Raw genomic sequence first — 20,811 nt, 5'->3', positions numbered from 1 at the left:
GTGGGTACAGGTGATGCTGGCTGCTGAGCCCTTCGCACTGTGCTGTGGTAGTGGTTGCTGCTTGGAAATGTCTGTTTGTCCTGTAAATACCCCATACAGAGCCCAGAAGACTCCCCAGAAGATCACAGAATCACAGAATGTCAGGGGTTGGAAGGAACCCCAATAGATCATCTAGTCTACCCCCCTACCAGAGCAGGATCACCTGTACTAGATCACACAGGAATGCATCCAGGTGCGTTTTGAATATCTCCAGAGAGGGAGACTCCTGTCAGTGTTCTGCCTGTGAAGTTCCACCAGTTTAGAGATGAAGAAAAATGCTTCATGGCAGAAGGAGCAAATACGCAGCACTGCACTGCCTAGCAAAGAGAAGTGATGAGTTCCCAGACATTGTGCATCCCAAGAGTTACTGCCTAGTGTGATGTCATGGTGACATGGAGCAGATCCTGCTGCCTGCCTCTTGGCTTCTTGATTGCCATTTCCAGCACAATCAGTGTCATTTCATGTGGGGTTCTTTAAATAAATCCAGCATACCAATGTATTAGTGACTTAATCAAATTTCTGGTTTTGTAATACAGACCAGGGGCAGAGTCACAATGGAAAATCAGATCTGGGTCTTAATGTCATACAGTTCAAAGTAACAAGCAGTTTTGAGGCCCCATAGCTTTGTTTGAACCCACCCATCCAGAGTTGCCTTCTCTTTGTCTGTGTACAATGTAGATATGCAAATTGTCTCAATTTGAGAGATCCCTGCACACATCACAATTCACAGTGTTTCAGTGGTGACCTTCCCTGCTTTGCAAGCTAGCCTGGGCCTTTTTCCCCATGCAGAAGTTAGGATCATATGTGCTAATGTCACCAAGGCAGAGGGACTGAATGTTCTTACAGAAAAGCTTACAATATGTCAGGTAGACCTTGGGCCCAACTTGACTCATCCCAAGAGGATTTCAGATCATCTTGTCTATAAAGAATGCAGGTAATGAGTAAATGGTTAATTTCTCATCAGTTAAAAGGACAAACACCACCCCCCCCAAAAAAAAAACAAAACAACCAACAAACCAATAACCAACTAAACCCAAACAAAAATACCCACCACACACCACCAACAAAAAAACAACCCCCTAAAAAACCTCAAATGATGCCATCAAATTCCAGTTCCAGGGCAGGTAAAGATTTTTTTCTTTCAATGCACTTACTTCAGTGATTTCCATCAAATTCCAGTTCCAATGCAGGCCTGCAGATTTTTTTTTTCAATGCACTTACTTCAGTGATTTCATCTTAAATTTTGCTTTGATCTTAACTTGGTTGGTTGTGCATATTCCTGTGAAGTGTAGATCACAAAAGAGAGGATATGATTTAAAGTAGTGTTGATCTGGGTTCTGCTGCTTTGGGATGTCAGTGGCATTTTTGTTCTGCAAAGTTTTCTGCACAGCCTGGCACAAGGCATGTATAAACCCATGGAGAATATTCAGAACATAGCTGTTTGTTGATTGATGGACAATTACCAGTATGAGGCAACAAGAGCAAATCCTAAACCAACCCAGAAGCTGCTCCTAGTCTGAATAGTTATGAGCAAACAAGACTCTTAAGGATATCTTGAAACTGTAAAATTGCAGCTTGACAGAACATGCAAGTTCCTTGACACTGGTATGAGGAAATATGTCTCTTTGGTTACATCTCTTGTCTAACTTGGTGCTGGAGTCTGATGCAATCTCGGTGTCCATCCCATCTCTCCAGTAGAAGAATATAAACATTTGTTTGTAGCCTTTTGAACTGATGTAGGAAGATTTTCTGGGGACTAATGTTGGAAGGGAGGACTTGTGGTGTTTGGAGGGCCTAATGAGGAAGGAAGATTTTGGATCAGATTTTTCTTAGTGTTTGAAGATTAGCTTGCTGTTGAAAGGATTTGTGATGCTTATTCAATGCCTCATAGCAGGAAAGACATGGTGTGGATGTTTTCTTTCTTGTAATGTTTAGGTGTTTTGATTAAGGCTTTTGAATCAAATTAAGATTAATTTTCTGAGGAGTGGACCTTAAGCTTTGTAGGGCTTGGATGGACCTCTCAGATAGGAGGGATACAATTGTAATAAGAATCTGAGACATACTGTAGGGTGTGCAAATAGCAGCCCACTACAAGCAGGGCACAGCAGGAGGTCAGCCTGGAGGTTTGGAGTTCTTGAGATTTTTTGCATGTTTAAGTATCAAAGCTTTAAGAGAAATGCCATAGAGAGAAAGCAGAAGTCCCTTTGACTTTCTGCTATGAGATAACACTTATATACACTCAAAAGGAAATTTGGTCACAAGCATTGCCACAAAGAATTTGTTGCCACTCCAGTTTAAATGGATATCAAAGTATCTCTGTATCTATCTGAATGGCTTTCTATTAGCCAACCGGAGAATATAGTCGCCCACTGAAAAAATGCTTCTCTGAGGAGCCTTTCCATCAAGACTTGTTGTTTGCCCTGATAGTTCTCATACAGACCTGATCTGATAACCCTAAGACCTGTCATCCTCAGGTAGGCCACGGGTCAGAATGTTGTCTTCAAGAATGCTTAGTGACAGACTGAAAAGAGAATGAAGCAGCTCTTCTCTTGCTGGATGAGTTGAACATGAGCCAGTGGTTTGGCCCTATAGCAAACAAGTCCAGCTCTGTGTACTGGGCTGTGTTAGTAAGGATGTAATCGTCGAGCCAAAAAACATCCCCACCAGTCAGCACTTATAAGGCTGCATCTGGAGTTCTGTGTACGGTTCTGGCCTCCCCAGCACAAGAAAGGCACTGAAATACTGGCTTAAATCCCGGGAAGGACCACCAAGATGTTGAGGGGAATGAAGAACATAGGAAAAACTGAAAGAAGCCATTTACTCACTTTGAAGAAAGGCAGCAGTCTGGTGGCTGTCCTCAGCTACATCTACAGAGTCTATAGAGAAGGTAAGATCCAGAGTCTTCTCAGAGGTGCTCAGTGAAAGGAAAAGAGAGAATAGTGCAAATTGCAGCAAGAGAAATTCCAATTAGATGTGAGGAAAACAAATTTCACAACAAGAGCAATCAAGCATTGAAAGAGGTTGCCCACAGAGATTGAGGTATTAAAAAACGGATCTGTTTCAAACTGGACATGATCTGGTGGTGGTGCAGGGATGTGGGAAACCAGATGGCTTCCAGTAGTCCATGCCAACTTGAACTGATTCTGTGATTCTCATAGACGAATGTCAACTGTGTCTGGCAGTCAGCTACTTCAGGACTTTGTGGCATGTTAGATTTGTCCTTACGTGTTCACAGTTCTAGGTCTGAAGCAGACATGGACAATAGAGTAGCGCATTGAACTGATTTTAGCTAGTAACAAAAAGAAAAGCTGTTTGTTGGAAAACCAACCTTCAGGTCTGTTTAGTAATAGCTAGTTGCCAGGGCTGGATAAGGCTGGCCTCTTCATACCTACAACTAATGCTGAAATGTATGGAAATTGTTCTATCTGGACTGAAAAATTACGAGTGAATGTTGACCTTATCAGCAAATGCATACTGAGCTGGGAGGTATTGTTTGGACTCCTGATAGTTTTCTACTTGTTTCATTGCATCTTCTCTTTTCCCAGCTTCTTACCTCTCCAAGTTGTTATTTTGCAGAAGAAAAAACGATTACTTGCTGAACAAATGTTTTTCACTTTACTGGGGGCCTGCTACATTTGAGAAGACATTAGTGCCTATTTGTGTGAGGGTGAGAAGGTTTGTCACCATTATTGACACGTTGCTGTTATTTTTGGCAAATACGCTGCTGCCACAGGTCGTTAGTTAAGTCTCTGCTGTCTTCTGCATGGCAGAATGTTATCTGGCTGCATTCCACAAAGCAGTGATGCACAGTAGCTTGTTCCATTCATCTAATGGAGTGTCTCATGCTGAAGATATCAGCTATGCTGAAAAAATGGTACATCCAGTAGTGGAAAAACACATTCTCACATACCAGCTACACCTGGGAAGAAGGTACAAGCCAAGACAGATGTTGACAGGGTCATGAGTGGGAATTCAGATCTCATAATGATTTCACTGTGCTTGTTTATACACAACACAGAACACAGGCTCCTTCAGTTTTATTGAGTGTGGGTGGTTAGGGTTGTCCACCCATGTGCAATTAATGTATCAGACTTTGAAAGTCTTGCTCAATGGAAAACTTGAGAACCAAGTGATGTATTTCTTAAGGTATCAAACTGTAAGGAAACATTTGGGTCCTTGCCTGAAGGAAGGTGAGTTTCCCATTTTCCACACCTTAAGAAAGATCAAAGGAGTCTTCCTTTAAAATGTGTCAAGCTGGGACAGATCCCACCTCAAGGATTCATGTGTTATTTTAGAGAGTAAAAACTAAACCAACATCATGGCTTGCTTCAAAGGCTGAAGCTGATCTTTCTTTGTATCTTACTGATCCCTTTGAGAGAAATTACAAGGCTGTGATCCCTATTATGCAACTAGCTGGCAAATCCTTTGAGTTAGTGCCATAGCATTGGTGTTTCTGAATGACTGGATTTTCACAGTTACATGCAAAACAGACATAAAGTGCTTAACGCAGCAGGAACGAATTGGGCAGTGAGCATTGAACAGGACTTTTTAAACCACCTTCTATTTTGTATTTTAAGATGCAATTCCCAGGTGTTTATCACTTTGAAGTTTTCCCACTGGAGTCAGTTGAAATGAAATATTTGAGGAAAGGTTTCTTGTCTTTTTTCACTCCTCAGAACAAGATTAGAGGACATGCATTGGGTTTGCCCCTATTCCAAATGTAACTTAGGAAGGGAAGCTAAAACTTATGAAGAATTGGGGAAAGGTGAAAGTCAACATGGAAAAAGGGGTGGATATGAAGTATTTGGAATTGAAAACATAATCTGAGTTATCTCACAGAAACGATAATGAGACATAAGATTTTTCCCCCCTTTTGCTGTTAGCAAGTGCCTGCTTAACCAGCTCTAGTGGCTGAGGCGTTTCAAGGACAGCAAGCTCCTACTACAACCTGTTAGTGCCCCATTAAGTACACCAACTATTTGTAAAGCATTTTTAAGATGAGGAACACCCACAAAAAGCCCTGGAGCGAATTAGTCAGTCTCCGTTCAGTGCAGATTTAGGTAGGTGTGGTAGACAAAAGCTAAAGCCACATGTTGAATGATGAGTATAAATAGAAAGCTGGAGGAGCTGCTCCTTCCCAGAGAATGATGGGTCACGCAGTAATACAGGGGTCCAACAGAACACTAACTATGTGCCTACATGATGAATGGTTCTCATACCTTAGGGCCCGTAGGAATAACCTTGGTTCTACCATTGTGTTATTTCAGAAGCATTGATTTTGCAATCTGAAGTTTGGGGGAGCAGGGGTGGGTTGTACACTGTGCAGCCTGAGTCTGTGCATCATGACACTTTGGAGGTTTCTAGATTATTTGTAAAGCAACCGGGAGAGAAATTAGGAAAGAGAAGTACAAGGACTAACTGGCACATCAAACTGTTAATATTTTCTTGACTGGAAGCAATCTCCAGTGTTTGGAGCCACTGTACTGAACATTCGTGCTGTGATATGAACACTTTTTTATACAGTCTAGAGAGTGTCTCCGATGGGAGACTCTCATGATTTCTAGAGCAGATATTCAGAGGTACTTGGATCTGTATAAGGCCCAGGAAATGGCTAAGTAAGGATTGAAGGCAACTTTATGTCTCAGAGAGCAGCCATCTTACAATTAACTTGCTTTCTGCACATAAAGGGGCAATTTCAAACTGTGCTTTGTTATTTTTCTGTAGAATCTTAGACAATACTTTTCTCACTACTGACTCCCCATTACCTCACAATCCTCCTTTAAGGAGGTTTCCCTCAACCCTAAGGGATCATGACACAGAAAGTCATATTCCTCTAGAGGTCTGTGTCAGCATATGTGCAAATTTAGCCTGAGTATTTCTGAGAGTGAAAACCAGACTGAATCAAAGTTAAGGAGAGGTTTCAATGACTGATTTCAATGGTGCCAGAGTTTCAACCCAGACATCTGAAGAACATAAAAGTCCTAGTAATTGTGAACCCTGTACCAACAGTATAAAAGAGAAACCTCAAAACCCTCAAGATCTATGTCAGGCTGGTTTAAGTTGCAAACCTCCTGACCACAAAGGTGAGTGAATTTAGATATGCTCTTAGACTGCAAATGAAACAAGGTTTAGGAAAGAGTGTTGAGTAACAGACATCACTTTTCTGTGTTGTCCTGCATAGTTTTACAAGCCATGAATTTGGCAGCGTTAATCAGTAGTGTTACTTCTCCCCAAAGACTCCCCAGAAACAGTGTATAATATTCTGGTAGGAAACTGAAGAGGTCTATTAACCAACCTTCTTGAAAGATCACAGGTAAACCAAATTTTCTTGGGTTTAAGATGCATTTTTTTATTAGCTCCTTTGTAAAACAAGCACAGTAAATTGCATTTATAGCAGAAATAAGATGTGTACAGCACATAAATACTAACAGCACTTGTAGTTAGATTATTCAGCTTTCTGAGACATCAGGCACTTTTCCATGTTCCAATGTTTAAATATCTTAAATTACTCATTGCTAAGTCTGGAGAAAAAGGAAGCATGGTCACAATCTTTCTTTAATTGCAGTGATTTTGTATCAGGGAATAAGGTCTAAATCTTCAGAGATGTTTAGATTTATTCTGCCCTCCTCGATGCAAGCTTCTGCTTCTGTCCAGACCTGGGAACTTACACTGTAAGCAGTTCAGAACCAAAACCTGAGGGGTTTTACCTAAGGTCCTTTGCAGACACTTAGCACATGTTGCAACAGTAGAGAAATGCTTTTAAAATGAACTATTAGAATCTGTATTCCAAAACTCTAACTTTAGATGTTTAACATCCACATATAAAACCAATTGCTCTCTGAAATATCAGGTCCACTGCAGTTAAACTTTTAAATTAATTAAGCTGCCTTGGTTTCAGTTGCAGATTCCTGACAACTTGTGCCTTGTGGTTTTGCCCATGGCACAGTGGGTCTGAGTTAATTTCATTGTCAGAAAACCACTGCAAGAGATGCCCTGGGTACACATGGGCCACTGAATAAAGAACCTCTAATGATCGCAAGCATGGAAGAAATAGAGTTAGTTTTATTTAGGAGGTGTTATATTCAGCTACTCACTCCCATTTCCTTTCACGTCCACGTGAGGTGGTAACAAGACTGAACCACAGAGCTCCCATTGCTTCTGATGCAGCTCAGGTTCAGCTGCCAAGTGTAGGGTTTCACAACAACCATTTGCAGTGTTCACTAGCTGCGCATCAACATGATGTGGGCACAAAACAGCTGACAAAATGCAGCAGCAAGTATTTCCAGGAGTCTGAACTTTCAGTGCCCTCTGTTATTAAAACATCTGCCCTGAGACTGGACAATGAGGGTGGCCCTGACATGATACAGAGCTGCCTCATGCAGCAAAGGCTTTCTCTGCTGATACATTTCAACTAAACACATAAATAACCAAATAAATAAATAAATAGCTAAATAAATAACGTTATGCAAATAAATAAATAAATAAATAAACACTCCAATAATTAAACAGTTAAATAATGAAATACTAAATCTATTCTTTCAGTAAGTTACTTTCCAAATAAATTAACACATGAAACAGTTTGAATAGTAAGAGCCATTATCTGGAAGCAAGTCACCTAAATAAATAATAATAAATAAACAAACAAGGAAGTAAACAAATAAATAAGTGCAACAGAGTTAGATGCAGAACCTACAGTAGCAGCTGGCAGCAATGTCTCAAACTACCCTACATGTTAATATAACATGGTGTGACTCAAATCTGGGGAATTTAAAAGAGCTGCCAGAATCAGGACTGTGTTAGCCTATTACAGAACATCTCTGCTACAGCTTCTTAATCATCTCAAATGCAGTTTTTTTGTCCTAATTATGCTTATGTTCTTTTGTTCACTCATTCTTTGTTTTCTTTAGAGCGAGAATCTCTCACTGGTTATCTGTAAAATTAGAAAGGAAATTGACATAAGAATTATTTTGATTTTTCCCAGATCTAGAGTTAGTCTTTTCTCAATAAAGCTTTGATGGTCTGAGCCATCTAGTGAAATGCCACTACTTAATTTCTCTACAGGACTCAGGGCCAGAAGGCTCAGGAGTTCCCACATCTGATGAGGATTAGGAATTCAGTAATAGCCCTTCAGCTGATGGTGGTATCTATCAATGTCCCTGTACCAGTGAAGGCTGGATCTACAGAACAGTGTGATCTCATATCAAGTGTTTCAGCGGGGCTACAAGTTTACAACTTTTCAGCAGTGTGACACAAGACACTTGGAGGTCAGGGAGGTTTGCATCTACATCAAATTAAACAATAACCATCCCAAAAATGCAAAATAAGTGACAGGAAGAATATTAAGGAAAAAAAATCTGCATAATTCTTTCAGATGTTGATGTGAAGGAGACTCCATATTTTTCTGTCTTTGTTTTCTATGTTTCTATTTGTCAGTTAGTTTTTAAAGACCATAATTTAGACAGCCCAATAGAGTTGCATGCTTGTTCTCTTCCAGGTGTTTCATCAAAAAATGTTCAGGAGACAAAAATGGTTATGACAAAATTTAAGAAGGAGAAGTTAACTGACTCCTTACTCTCCTAGATAAGGAATTATCCTTCCAATAAAAAAATGTTCTTCAAGTCTTACCTGCAAAGTGAGGACCACTCACTCCAGGAGGAATTGTAATAGCGATCCCTGGCCTGCACTGAGATCTTGTCTTTTGGCCTAGCTCCTGGAATCTGAATAGACTGCTCATCAGCATCATAGACCTGTAAATATCAAGCAGAATCACAGAAGGTCAGGGGCTGGAAGGTTCCTCAAAAGATCATCCAGTCCAACCCCCCTGCCAGAGCAGGATCACCTAAAGCAGCTCACACAGGAATGTGTTCAGGTGGGTTTTGAACATCTCCAGAGAGGGAGACTCCACAACCCCCCTTGGCAGCCTGTTCCAGTGTTCTGTCACCCTCACAGTGAAAAAACTCCTCCTCATGTTTACATGAGACTTCCTATGCCTAGGAGGTTTTTAGAGAATGTACCGTAGAGTGCTGGACATCGACACAAGCACGTGTAACTCAAAAACCCAGCTTACAGTCTGTTGTTTCAAAGGCACCAGGCTTCACCCACAGCTGCCAAAGGCATGAGGACATGTGAGAACTTGAGCCTGAGCACAAACAATCTAAAAAACTCATTTTCCACTGAAGTTAGTGTGCTAAAGTGATCCACTCCCCAAACTGAAACAGTCATTAAAGCAGAGGGTTTATTTGTTTATAGAATCATAGAATGCACTGGGATGGAAGGGACCTCTAGAGGTCATTCCCAATAAAATTAGGTAGCTCAGAGCCCATTCAAGCCTGATCTTGAATGTCTCCAAGGATGGGGCCTCCACCACCTCCCTGGGCAACCTGTTCCACTAAAGAACTTCTAATGTCCAATCCAAACCTACCCTTCTCTAGTTTTAAACCACTGCCCCTTCTCCAAGTGCTACGTGCCTTTGTGAAATAGTTTTTCTCTTTGTTTCTCCTTCTGTCAGAGTGAGAACTCTGAAAGGCAGAAGCTGCTGCTTTTCAGTATTGTTGAAATTTCCACGGAGGACTTGTGGCTGATACAAGAGCTCCGTACCCTTGTACTTGGGGCAGTGTCTCTACCTAAGGGGTTGTACAAGATACCGGGACGCCAGCTCTAGGGGAATGGCCCCATCTACTGGTACAGGCTTGCTCGTATTTTCACATAGAAAAAGACATCCTCCAGGGTTTCCGGTTTCGCCAATTGACAAACTGGTGAAATTAGTTTACTTTTCTGGCCAAGGAGGAACAGAACTGCAGCTAAGGACCTGCACTTGTGGTCAACTGGTTTATATATTTCTACATATTTCTTTCCAGTTCTGGTGTTGATTTCTTTGCCAGCCTAGGCAAATCACTGTGCTGCTGCTGCACACCCCAGGAGCTTCCTTGGCAAAGAAAGCAAAACCACATTGTGATTTAAAGCTGATATAGAGTGGCACTGCTTAGTTGACAGTTAACGAGTAACTGGACGGTGAGTGGCAAAGACTGTAGCCTTCACCAGTCTCCACAGACAAGCTACCAAGTGACTCAGTGATGCCTTATTTGCCAATTCACTTATAAAGAAAGTCTGAGCTACCCAGGTACAAACCACATACAAGGAAATCAGTGCCACAGATCCTAAACTTCTTGATTTGGAAACTGGGGTTTTCCCACAGTAGGACTCACACAGGCTAGTAATGAATTAGTAAATGCTTTTCTCACAGCTACGCAATGCTGGACACAGTTTTGTCTTCACAGTTACATCAGGGTTGCATCCACCCCAGAGTGTGTTGTTCACAGCTCATAGAGCAGTGAAGGAGGTCTTTTTCTGCTAAGATAGACCCTTGTCACATTTGGGTCTCTCCACCTTTTTTTCTTTGTAATATATTCTAAACCATGATTCTTGCATACTAAGTTTGTATTTTTTATACTGTCAATTCAAGCAAGAAAATTGCATTTCAGATGTTGTATCTCTACCTGGATGCTGTGTTTCTTTGGACTTTCAACTTTGACCCTGAAAGTCAAAGGGAAGTAGGACTTTGGTGTGCTCCATGTTCTGGGATATGTCCAGGTGACTGTTCCATTTGCAGCTGTATAGTGACATTGGGGTGGGTCAGGTTTTACTGCAAGAGAAAACATAGAAGGGATTGATTCACATCAGCAGCGTAATATCAGATGCTGTTGTACTACTGTTGGCAGTTTTATAGGCATTAGCTTTGGGAGCCTCTGTGAGATTAAGAGGGGAGTAAGAAATGTCTGCATGCTTCTTATGAAAAATTAAGCACACTCCCAGAGTCTCTGTGGGTAAAATCCTTCTTTTTTATTTTTTGCCTGGAGGGCCTTGTTGGACACAGAGGAGTAGCTTGCCTGACCATTAGGGCATTTAGCAAAACATCTCTTTCTTCAAGATGCTGCTTCAGTTTCCTGTGCATCGTGGTTACAACTGTCAATTTCTGTTAACCTGTCTTGGATGCCCATCAGATAGAACAGATCAGGAGGAAAACACATTAATTAATGTGCATTAATTATGATCTGAGTAAATGTGCAGTTCTCAGAGAAGAAACTGCCGGGTTACTGGTTATTCTCTGACTTCTCCTGCATAGCCTTCCAGAAACTTCTGGGAGATGTGGGAGTGAGAGGGTTGGAAGTCACAAGCTACAGAGATGTTGCTTCTTCACTTCCTCATCCTCCTCCAGACTGCTGCTCCCCTATTCCTGTAACTGGGGGCTTGAGGCAGATTTACAGTAGGGACAGGGATTCCCAAGCTACTGTTACTAGTTCCACTATCAGCAGCAAGAAGACAGCTAAACATTGATCATGGTTCCTGGTCTACTCACTGATGTCTCTGATGAAGAAGCTTCTAGTGTAGTTCTCATATTCCACTTCATCAATGACCTCCAGGAACATCTCAATTGGCTGATGCTCTTCAGCAAATGGACAGTAGTTTTCTTTCTGGCACTGGACTGTGTATTCGGTGCCTGATTTAATGGTATGAGCTACAGGGCTGCTGCAGGTTACATCTCCTTGAGAGCTGAGGACAAGACAGAGAAAAGTATTGGAAATGCTAGTTTGTTCTGAGAGTTTGTTACCCCAACAATAAGATGTAGTTGGTAAGGCAGTGCTCTGATGTTGCCTGTATCACTTCAGGAAAGGTTAAAATGGGACATAAATAACAAAAGCCACCAATAAAGTACTACCTGAATCTGGTTCTATTTTTCATTCATCAAAATAAACCACTTGGCGGTTATTTCTTCAAAATGAAGTGACCTTGCTCAAGCACTCCATGTTTTGGAGAAACTCCAAAGAGTAGTGGGAGGTAGGAAATCCCCACAAGGTTCCCCTCATATTCTGTCATAGGTTTCTGCAGTGTTCCTCAACAGAGACTTGTCAGTGGACATGTGGCTTTTGCAGTGGGTGCAGCCTCCCACTCCCTTAATTCCACAAGAGCTGCTGCAAAGGGACTTAGAGCTATGATTGTTTCTGCTTTTGGCCCAGCTTCCTCTCTCTGTGCATGAATTGTTTTTGCTATTGCTGAAGTTACTTTGTGGCGGTTTGACAGCAGCTGGGACAGCCTCGTGGGCCATGTTCCATTTTCAAGGTTTTATTAGTTTCCGAGCAGCTTCCATGTCCTTAGGAGTTGTTAGTCCCAGCGCCAGCTCAAAAGGTTTTGCAACTGTCTGGACGTTGGCAGTGGGATTCCTTGCCTTCTGCTAAAATCTAGGATTTCCTCTGCAGAGTAACACCAAGAGCTGTTCTGGCCTTACTGTGAGGTTGCTAAGGAAAGTACAAGCTTTTACCCTTCCAGACTCCTGATTGTGAACTTCACATTTGGACTCTCATTTTCTGTCATCCATGAACACGTGAAAATTCCAGAGTAGTTCTTTGCCTTGCATTTTAAAAATGTCCTGTTTGGCTCTAGATGAAAAAAAAAAAAGAAAGAAAATGTGATTTGTTTGCTCTTTTTGCCAAAACAGTTGAAGTAGAGAGAGAGCAGGAATTCATTGGACTACTTTGGCCCGAGCTGGGTACATAGGCAGACAGCCTCGCATAGCTAAAAAGCCATATGTCCATTACTGGTGGCTGAAGGCTGGTTTAGGTGGCACCACATTAACCACAGCTATGTGGCTATTGACAGGAGTTAAGAACACACCCAAGCTGTTGCAAATAGCTGTCCGTAAGATTTTTATACAGATAAATCCGTTGCTCCTGTCACAAAGAAACACTGCAGCTATTCAGGTGTCAAACTTCTGTATTTGTTACCCTGCTCATGAGAGGGCACACAGTGGATAATCTAATTTCTACAGAGAGCTTCTTCTGGTCCTCACAAAACTTCAGTGCACAAAGCAGAGCATGACAAATCTCATGACCATACCTTCATAGCTTTTCAGAATTGACCTTATCATTTGCCCACTGGAGTCTATTTTAGTTATGAGGAAGAAATGATAGCTGATGATTTCATGGGTATTAGCTGTCAGACAGGTGTAGTTGCCAGCATCTGGGAACTCTTTCATTTCAACAACCAGAGTCTTTCCAGTTCCTTTAAGTTCAGTGTCCTTTTCCCAGTAAACTGGCAGTGCTTCATCAGTGTCACAGGTAAGCTCCACTCTTTTAGCTGGTGTCTCATCATCCCACTCAGATTCTATGACATACACTGGACAGTGTAGAGAAAGACATATTAGTTGCTACTTATACCTAACAGTGGGAAGATTGAACTGAGCCCTTTTTTTCACCTCTGCCCTCCAGGAAAACTGCTAACAAATCTCTGGCTTTCTTGCCCAAGGCATCACCATCACCTGGAAATCTTTACTCAAGAAGAGGTTTGACTTAGAAATTTGTAGTGTATCCAGAACCTGCTGATCAATAAGGATGAGATTTTCATGGAAGAGGTGACTTTTTTCCCATATTCCCTGAGAATCTTAGAGTGGTTCATAACTGTGGGGAGTAGGCAGGTAGCTTTGTTTCGAAGTTGAGGATGCAAAGATGCGCTGAGCCCAGGCATCCCTCTGGCTTTGCTCACAGAATAGCTCATGATTGTCGTGCTGTAATGCTTTGCTACAATGCAAAGCTGTGGCACTTTGCCCTCTTCACCATGAAAGGTCTGTGAGTGAGCAGTGGGAAGGAGAAGAGCTCTAGGTAAGGGGTTTGTAACTTCCTGTAGCTGATTCTGTTTTCTATTTTCTGCAGGGAACAATCTGTACTTGTATCACCCTAGTCCCAGTGGAGCAATTACTAAGAGACAGGGGATTGCTGAGCTGTAGTAGAGCTACATGAACTGCAACAGGGACACGTGGTCTTCTAAATGTCATTTTCCAAGTTTGAAAAGCCCTGCTGGGTCTTTCCAAATGACAAGACATGCTGCATAACACAATAACTTAGAACAATTTCGTTTAAAAAAACATTGTCTTGTCTCTTGGCTGTGCCTCTTTGAAGAACTTCACCTACGCTTCTACGTGGCAACAGCTCTCATATTTAACTGTCATTGCTCAGAGGTACTGTTGTCACAGGCTCCCCAACCACGTTCAGGGGCCTCAGAGACTCTGCTACATGCAAGAAGTGGCACAAATTTGTTTCTTAGTGTGCCCACATCACAACAAGTGCTCAGCTCAGGAAACCAGAGTTCCAGTGAGCTCTTAAGACCTTTTGACCAGACTATTTCACTACCAGAATGAGAGCTTTCAGACTTTATCACAAAGAAGAAAGGCTAAGAAATATGTGTCACGCACTTGTGTGTGTGACACCACCACAACGCTGAATCTGAAATGGGAGAAAACATGCAGCTCAGGAAGCTTGGAATCTTAGCAAACTGCCTAGGGGTGTTTGAAGCACAGGCAAGGTAAACCTTACAGACCTGAAAGACAAAGGCTATCCTCAACAGTGACAAGCATCAGCTTTCAGCACCATTGTATTGCCCAGGGAACCCACAGGATAAATAATCTTTTAGTGTAAAGATATGGGGGAAAGTAATTGAATTACTTCCTACAAATAAAGCACAATTCGATTGAATATGCTTCTCTCATGTTGATTAGGGCTCTTTGTGGATAATCACATAGAAGATAGCCTGGAGTATGGAGCTACACTGAGTGAATGAGAGGAGCAAACTTGATTATCTGAACTTATCTCCATTTTCTGATAAGTTATTAAAAATACTTCTTTGTTTATTAACTGACCCTGCATTTTCACAAACATGTTTACATTTAAGCTATTTACTAGCAAAGTTGGATAAACTATTTCTAGGTTTTAGGTTTTACTGTGGAATATTATTTTTTTTTACAATTAATGCTTTGCTGTTTTTCCCTCTTTCTTTGTGGAGCTGTTACCCAAGCCATAAGATACTGATTCTGTTTCCAAATTGCTGCATCACCAAAACTTTTCAAAACAGGAGAACATGGAGTAGGACATAAGACAGCTTCTAATGCAAATACTCAGAATGGCTATTGTATGGTATTTTAGGACTTCTAAATATTTCTTTCTTTAATACCAATTACTTGACTCACAAACAAATAAGAAGAAGTTTGGCCTAAGATAATAGGATGAAATTCTATGCTTCTGGGCACAAGTATAAACCTGAACTACCCTTGTGGCCCACAGTCAGCTGTAGGCCTCAGTAGTGAAGACTGCTTACCATTTTCCTTAAGTTTCCACTGTGCTTCCAGAAGGGCAGCAAAGGAAAACAATGAAAGTAAGGCAAATAGTAGGTGAGACATCTGTAGGGAAAAAGCAGTTAGTAAATATCAGTGAGTGTGTTGTGAAGTCAAACTCAGTGGTAGACAGGATAACAAGACAAGAGTCAGGTCCAGAGAGCTAAGAAATATTCTCACATTCTAAAATGTCTCAAAGGACATAAGAATCTGAGGTTTGTACTGGGACATAAGTTGAGGTTTTAATCCACTTGTTACTCACACTGCAGAGCAATTTAGAGAAGAAATCGTGGAATTGAGAGGAAATGGTTGTTTTATATGGTCTTATATGGTCAGCAGCTCAGAAGCATTCCTAGGTCCCTCAGTTAAGTATCCCTCATGCAAGCAAAATCCTGTTGGTGCCAGTGAGGCTAGCTGCAGGAACAAGGCATTTGACTAAAAGATCAATGGACTTTAGATTCCAGTTGTACAGAGCTTTGAAGTATATTCCCTGTTTAAGCATGTCAGTATGCCTATTAAAATAAACTGAAGGACCTGCTGAAGTGTTTTGTTAAGCTGCAGTCTTCACCACCTCTGTGCAAACAAGTGGTAGCAACATCAATAACGCAGCACAGAGCTGGTGTTAACTCTGCCACTTACCAAACTGGTACTAGTACTAGTATCCACCTGAGGCTGCACAGTCTAATTAATTTTACAAGCAATTTCAGGCAAAATTGCTGCTGGAATTCTTTTCAGAAATGGATGGATATATGTATCACTGTTGCTGTGTTCATTTCAGACATACATATAGATCACTTGAGAATTAAAACTTACATAGATATATGTACAAGGTATAAATGTGTATTTGTCCTGAATTCAAAATACAGCTAGACCTCTCCATGGAACACAAAATGTATTTGTCAAATACTGTAGTAGCCACTGACTGTATTAAAAACTTCAATGACTTATTTGGATACACTTTATCACCTCCTTCATCTGGACATTAAACCAAATGAATAGGAGTATGATCCAGAAAAATACTGGTGAAAATATCTTTAAAGTCTACTCTACCACAATTCTTCCGCAGTGGAAGTGTGAATGACCAAGAAAAACACAAAAATAAGTAGCTTGGGGTTTGTTTCCCTCCCAAATCAGTCTTTTTTCAGTGAAAGCAGTCCTAATCTCCTCTCAAGTGCTACAAATCATTTTCATTTGGGTGTATGGAGGAAGAGTGTGTATTTGTATGTACCCCAAGGCTGTTACTCACTGGTAGCTCCTACTCTTATCAGTCCTTTATCTTAACCAGCACTACCTGGACCAAAGCCAAGAATCATTGATTTTGCACACTGCACAGCACAGCCATTAGTAGGACCAGAAGCTACTAGTGTCTGAAGAGAGTATCTATGAGAGGAACCAGCTCACACTGCATCTGTCCTCAGAGGGGCAAGGGCCTCAGTGAAAAGCTAGATACCATCAGGCAACCTGTCAGAGGTATCTTGCTTCATTACAAGGCAAACACTCTTCACTCCTGCTGATTTCTGCTGCAGGCAGGATTATCTAGTTTGTGTCAGAAAAATACCTTTTGCAGGTATTTGCTGGTTTCTTCTGCTTGTAATATGGCTTTCCTTGAAAATACAAAAGTTGCTTCTGGTTTTAGGGAAAACCTTCACAGTTCAGGTTTGTGATGAAAAAGGTTAAGAATATTCATGGGAAATGTTACAATTGTTGAGATTGGGGTGAGGAGGAGCACCCCCAACTGCCATCTCAGAATTTTATTTCAGTGCAGCTGTCTGAGCACTTCATAGATGAGGAGGGTGTATGTACATCACATGTTCCCTCTGATCTGGAGCATAAGGTGCTGTAAATCAGCCCAGATTCCTTCACTGAGAATCACCAAATTCATGTCGGCAAAGACCTCTGGATGCCATGTGAGCCAGACCCAGCTCAAGGCAGGGCCAAGTTAGCATTGCTTGTTCTTCCAAGCAAAGAATGGTCTAACCATAAGTATATATTTGTCTATGCACACAACCAAGCAACACAAACATAGATAAACCACAAAAGATAATTACATGATGTTATCTGTTCTGTCCATTAGCTAACAATTCAGTAAGCTGTATGCAAATATATATATGCATATAAATACTGCCCAGAGAAATATGTCACAGCTACTTAAATATAAGTAAACCATTTTAAGTTTTCATTCATTTCATCTGAAGCAGCTGCCATCAGACTTGTGCTGTCCCAGTGTTAGAGGAGAAAGGATTTCTTACCTTTGCTGTGGTGCCTCAGCCAAAGTTGCCAGGCAGGTTGGATTTGCGATCTGAAGGAAGCAGAGTGCTGGCTCCCCTATAAATAGTTCTAAACTCCGAAAGGAAAGGGATGCTCCGTTTCACCGCAATACCACAGAATTGCAACACGTGGCTTGAGTTCCTTTTTTACATAGTGGCAGAGCTAAAGCAAAAAAAAAAAAGTTTGGGACTCTCAGGTAAACTTTAAAGAGGAAACGAGATTATGAGATTGTTACAATGACCTTTAGGGTATGCCAGAGGCATTTCCTTTCCTGACTGATTTTCTGTCTCTCTCATACTGCCTGTTCATCAGAGGAAGAGTAAATGCAGAATAAATAAACTTCCAAAATTGTCTCATGGGAAATATATGAAGACAGAAAGAGAAAGTTAACTAAACTAAATCAATTTCTACCTGATAAGCACAAAAGAGCTGCCACATCAATCAGAATTAAAAGGACAATTAATTTTTAATCACTGTTTTAGAAATATATTTATTCTAAAAACTGAGAGTTAGGTCAACCTAAAAAAATAAGATAAAACTCTGAAACTGTCACATTGTTTTATGTGTCAGTTTTAAAATATAAGATATTGGTTTTTCTTCATCCACTGATGTTACTTTTAGACCTATACTCAAGCACAGGCAAAGCCCCACTTTGGAAATAAGGAAGAAGTTTCCATTGATTATTTTTTATTTGTGAACTAATGGGAAACAATTCACATTGTTAGACAAAACAAAACTCAGTTGATCTTCTTGCCCTGCTCCAAACCTGAGTAAGATGATTGAGAAGCAAGAAGAAAGACATTGACTGTAAAACAAAAAAAAAGGTTTGAAACTCAGCCTGTCATGCTTTAGGAATTCATAGTGACACATCCAGCCTGATCTACGGTAGGGTGCCCCTGCCCATGGCAGGGTGTTGGAACTAGAAGATCCTTGTAGTCCCTTCCAACCCTGACTGATTCTATGATCTCTGTTCTGTGTGGTTTCTAGTGACAGGAGTATTCCTGCAGCCCCAAAATCAAAGCTATAATGAAGTAATTCATGAAGGAAAAGATGTGCCTGACCCTTCTGCTATTGGCAGTGGTCATTCAGAAATCCTTCACACATATGAAACAACACAAGCATCTGCAGTATGTTGCATATTTGGTGTCCCCAAAAATGGCAAGAACAAAAAACATCAGAAACATCAGGATGAAGAACCCAAATTGGCAGTGAGATAATCTTATTACCCCAGCAGTTCTGAGTGCAGGAGGCTCCTGTTTACTGTCATACATCTGGGAGGCAAACAGTAGAGAGGGTTGCATGTGTTGATTTGAAAGAGGGCAGTTTCAGAATTCTGGGCTATTGCCAGTGGAATCTCTTTCCTTAGATGTCCTCTTCAAAGAAGCATGGCTTGGACAAGAGCACTGCAATCTCAGATGGGCCTAACTTCCAGTGTACCCAACCTGTTACTCGGCATCAGCCCCAGACGTCCCTTTGCTAGAGCTCACATCCAGAGCCGGGCATGAGCAGAATGAGAGACTGTGCAGGTTGTGAGTGCAGCAGGTTTGAAATGGTGGCTCTGTCATAGGGAAAAACTGCTGTCTTCACATCCTGTACACTGCATCTAGATCAGAATGGTTTATTGATTTATTCATGACACAAACTTGACCAGTATCCAGTGACCTTTCATCTGAGATCCATATCAGTAATGTAAGAGAAAAGCAGGAGTACTTAACACTTTCAAGTTGTTAATACCTATACATCCACGTGTCCCAAAAAGCTCTAACCTCCCCCTCCCACACATACACACAGTCTTAGGCACATTGAGAAGATGTCTTTACTGTCTACATCATATTGATGCTTGTCTTCCTCACTTACATGATCATTTTGGACAAATATCTTCCCAGGCAGCTTTGAGTCCTCCATCCACATACCCTGTTTATGTTCCCACTGCTGTCTTAGTAACTGTTGTTACCCAGGCCATATGGACAAAGGTGGGCCATGCAGATACTGCCACTTCTTCTGCCACTGCTGTTTCACTGTTCAGGAAAAATCACAGTCTGAGAAAGCCCATTGAGAAAGCTATGGCATAAGCAGCGAAAGGTATTCAACATGTTCCAGGTGACAAAATTTTCTTCTGATCCTGGTCCCTGACTACCTTTGAAATGCATGTCAGAAAGAGACTGGGTTAAGCGCCCTACTCCCATTCATCTCATTTCTTCTCCCAGAGGAGCCTTTGTAACTTGGGCAGAGAGGAAACCTCAAGGAACGGTGTCAACTCCTTTCCTTTTGTAATCTGAGCCTGTTTTGGCTGCAGCCTCCAGGAAGCACTTTGGGCAGCTCTCCTTTCACAAATGAGAAAGAACCCAGGCTGAATCAAGGCTAGAAAACAATTTGTTCCCATTTAAGACAATTTCCAGTTTCCAAAATTCCCTTCTTTCCTAACGCACAGGTTTGGCAGCAAGCCAGCAGTGACCAGGAAAGCTCGAGAGCTACATTCAGTCACTGAGCAGGTAAGTAAAGGCACAGGTGACTTTGCATGCATATTGCCTACTTCTATCTCAACCCATGTTAGCTTACCTGTTTGCTTATGTCAGCCATACACTGTGCTGAGGGTTTTGTGACTGTAATGTCACTAATGTATAGCTTAAAAGTCTGCCCAACACAATGGTAGCCTTTAAATGCCTGTTCAGGTCAGAAGAATTAATAGTTAATGATTAATATAAACATTAATATAAAATAAACATAAAAGTGAGGCTTTTCAGAGTGTATGCTTGCACACACATGCATGAAGCCTACGTAACTGCCCTAACTCAGCTTCTCTTAGAGCACCAACAGAGCAATATAGTAGCAAACGATTGCATCAAGAATTCTAGATGCCAGTTATGGAGCACAGACAAGCATCTGTCTGGAACTTCCATGATGGGATAGTTTGCTATGATCCATCAGAGGAATTTTTAAATATTAAAACACAGAGATTGTGAAAATATCATTTGATGATGGCCTGGTTTTCCATTATGAGCTCATATATTCTTAAGGGGAAATTTGGAGAAGAGCAGCTTCTCTCCCATAATTTTAATCCTACTTCCCCTATGACTCTGAGAGAGAATTCTGGGAACTCTATGTCCATGCTTTGCTTTCTTCTAATGCAATGGAAAGACTTCTTTTTGTCAGAAACAGCCTGTTTTAAAATGGTTTTCCTTTCTTTTGAAGGACAGAAGATTTTTTTTTTTTTTTTTGCTTTGTGGAACAACATAGTTATTTCACCTCAGTCTGGGAAAAAAAAATCTGCATCATGTCAGTGAAAGGATGATTTATATAAACTGTATAACCACTACAATTCCCCTGTGCAGAATTTCTTTCAGCTT

The 20,811-nt window shown here is 41.2% G+C and overlaps 1 protein-coding gene across 2 annotated transcripts; it reads right to left on the bottom strand.

Annotated features, from left to right (window-relative positions):
• Window positions 1-7,609: 7,609 nt before the first annotated feature.
• On the bottom strand, window positions 7,610-15,262 carry IL12B (interleukin 12B). Of its 2 annotated transcripts, XM_064161302.1 has the most exons (7): window positions 15,181-15,262; window positions 12,931-13,209; window positions 12,356-12,473; window positions 11,396-11,589; window positions 10,536-10,681; window positions 8,665-8,786; window positions 7,610-7,969 (listed from the first exon to the last, which is right to left on the bottom strand). In XM_064161302.1, exons 1-7 carry the CDS (start codon window positions 15,260-15,262, stop codon window positions 7,966-7,968), a joined length of 945 nt encoding a protein of 314 aa, XP_064017372.1. In that variant the 3' UTR covers window positions 7,610-7,965. The 2 variants fall into 2 exon arrangements, with proteins under 2 accessions (XP_064017372.1, XP_064017371.1); XM_064161301.1 differs by lacking the exon at window positions 7,610-7,969 and having other exon boundaries at window positions 8,661-8,786.
• Window positions 15,263-20,811: the final 5,549 nt, after the last annotated feature.

This window comes from Pogoniulus pusillus, chromosome 22 (assembly GCF_015220805.1).
Source record: "Pogoniulus pusillus isolate bPogPus1 chromosome 22, bPogPus1.pri, whole genome shotgun sequence".
Classification (NCBI taxonomy): domain Eukaryota; kingdom Metazoa; phylum Chordata; class Aves; order Piciformes; family Lybiidae; genus Pogoniulus; species Pogoniulus pusillus.
Note: the sequence above shows the minus strand (reverse complement) of the source record. Positions and strands in the feature narration are given on the sequence as shown.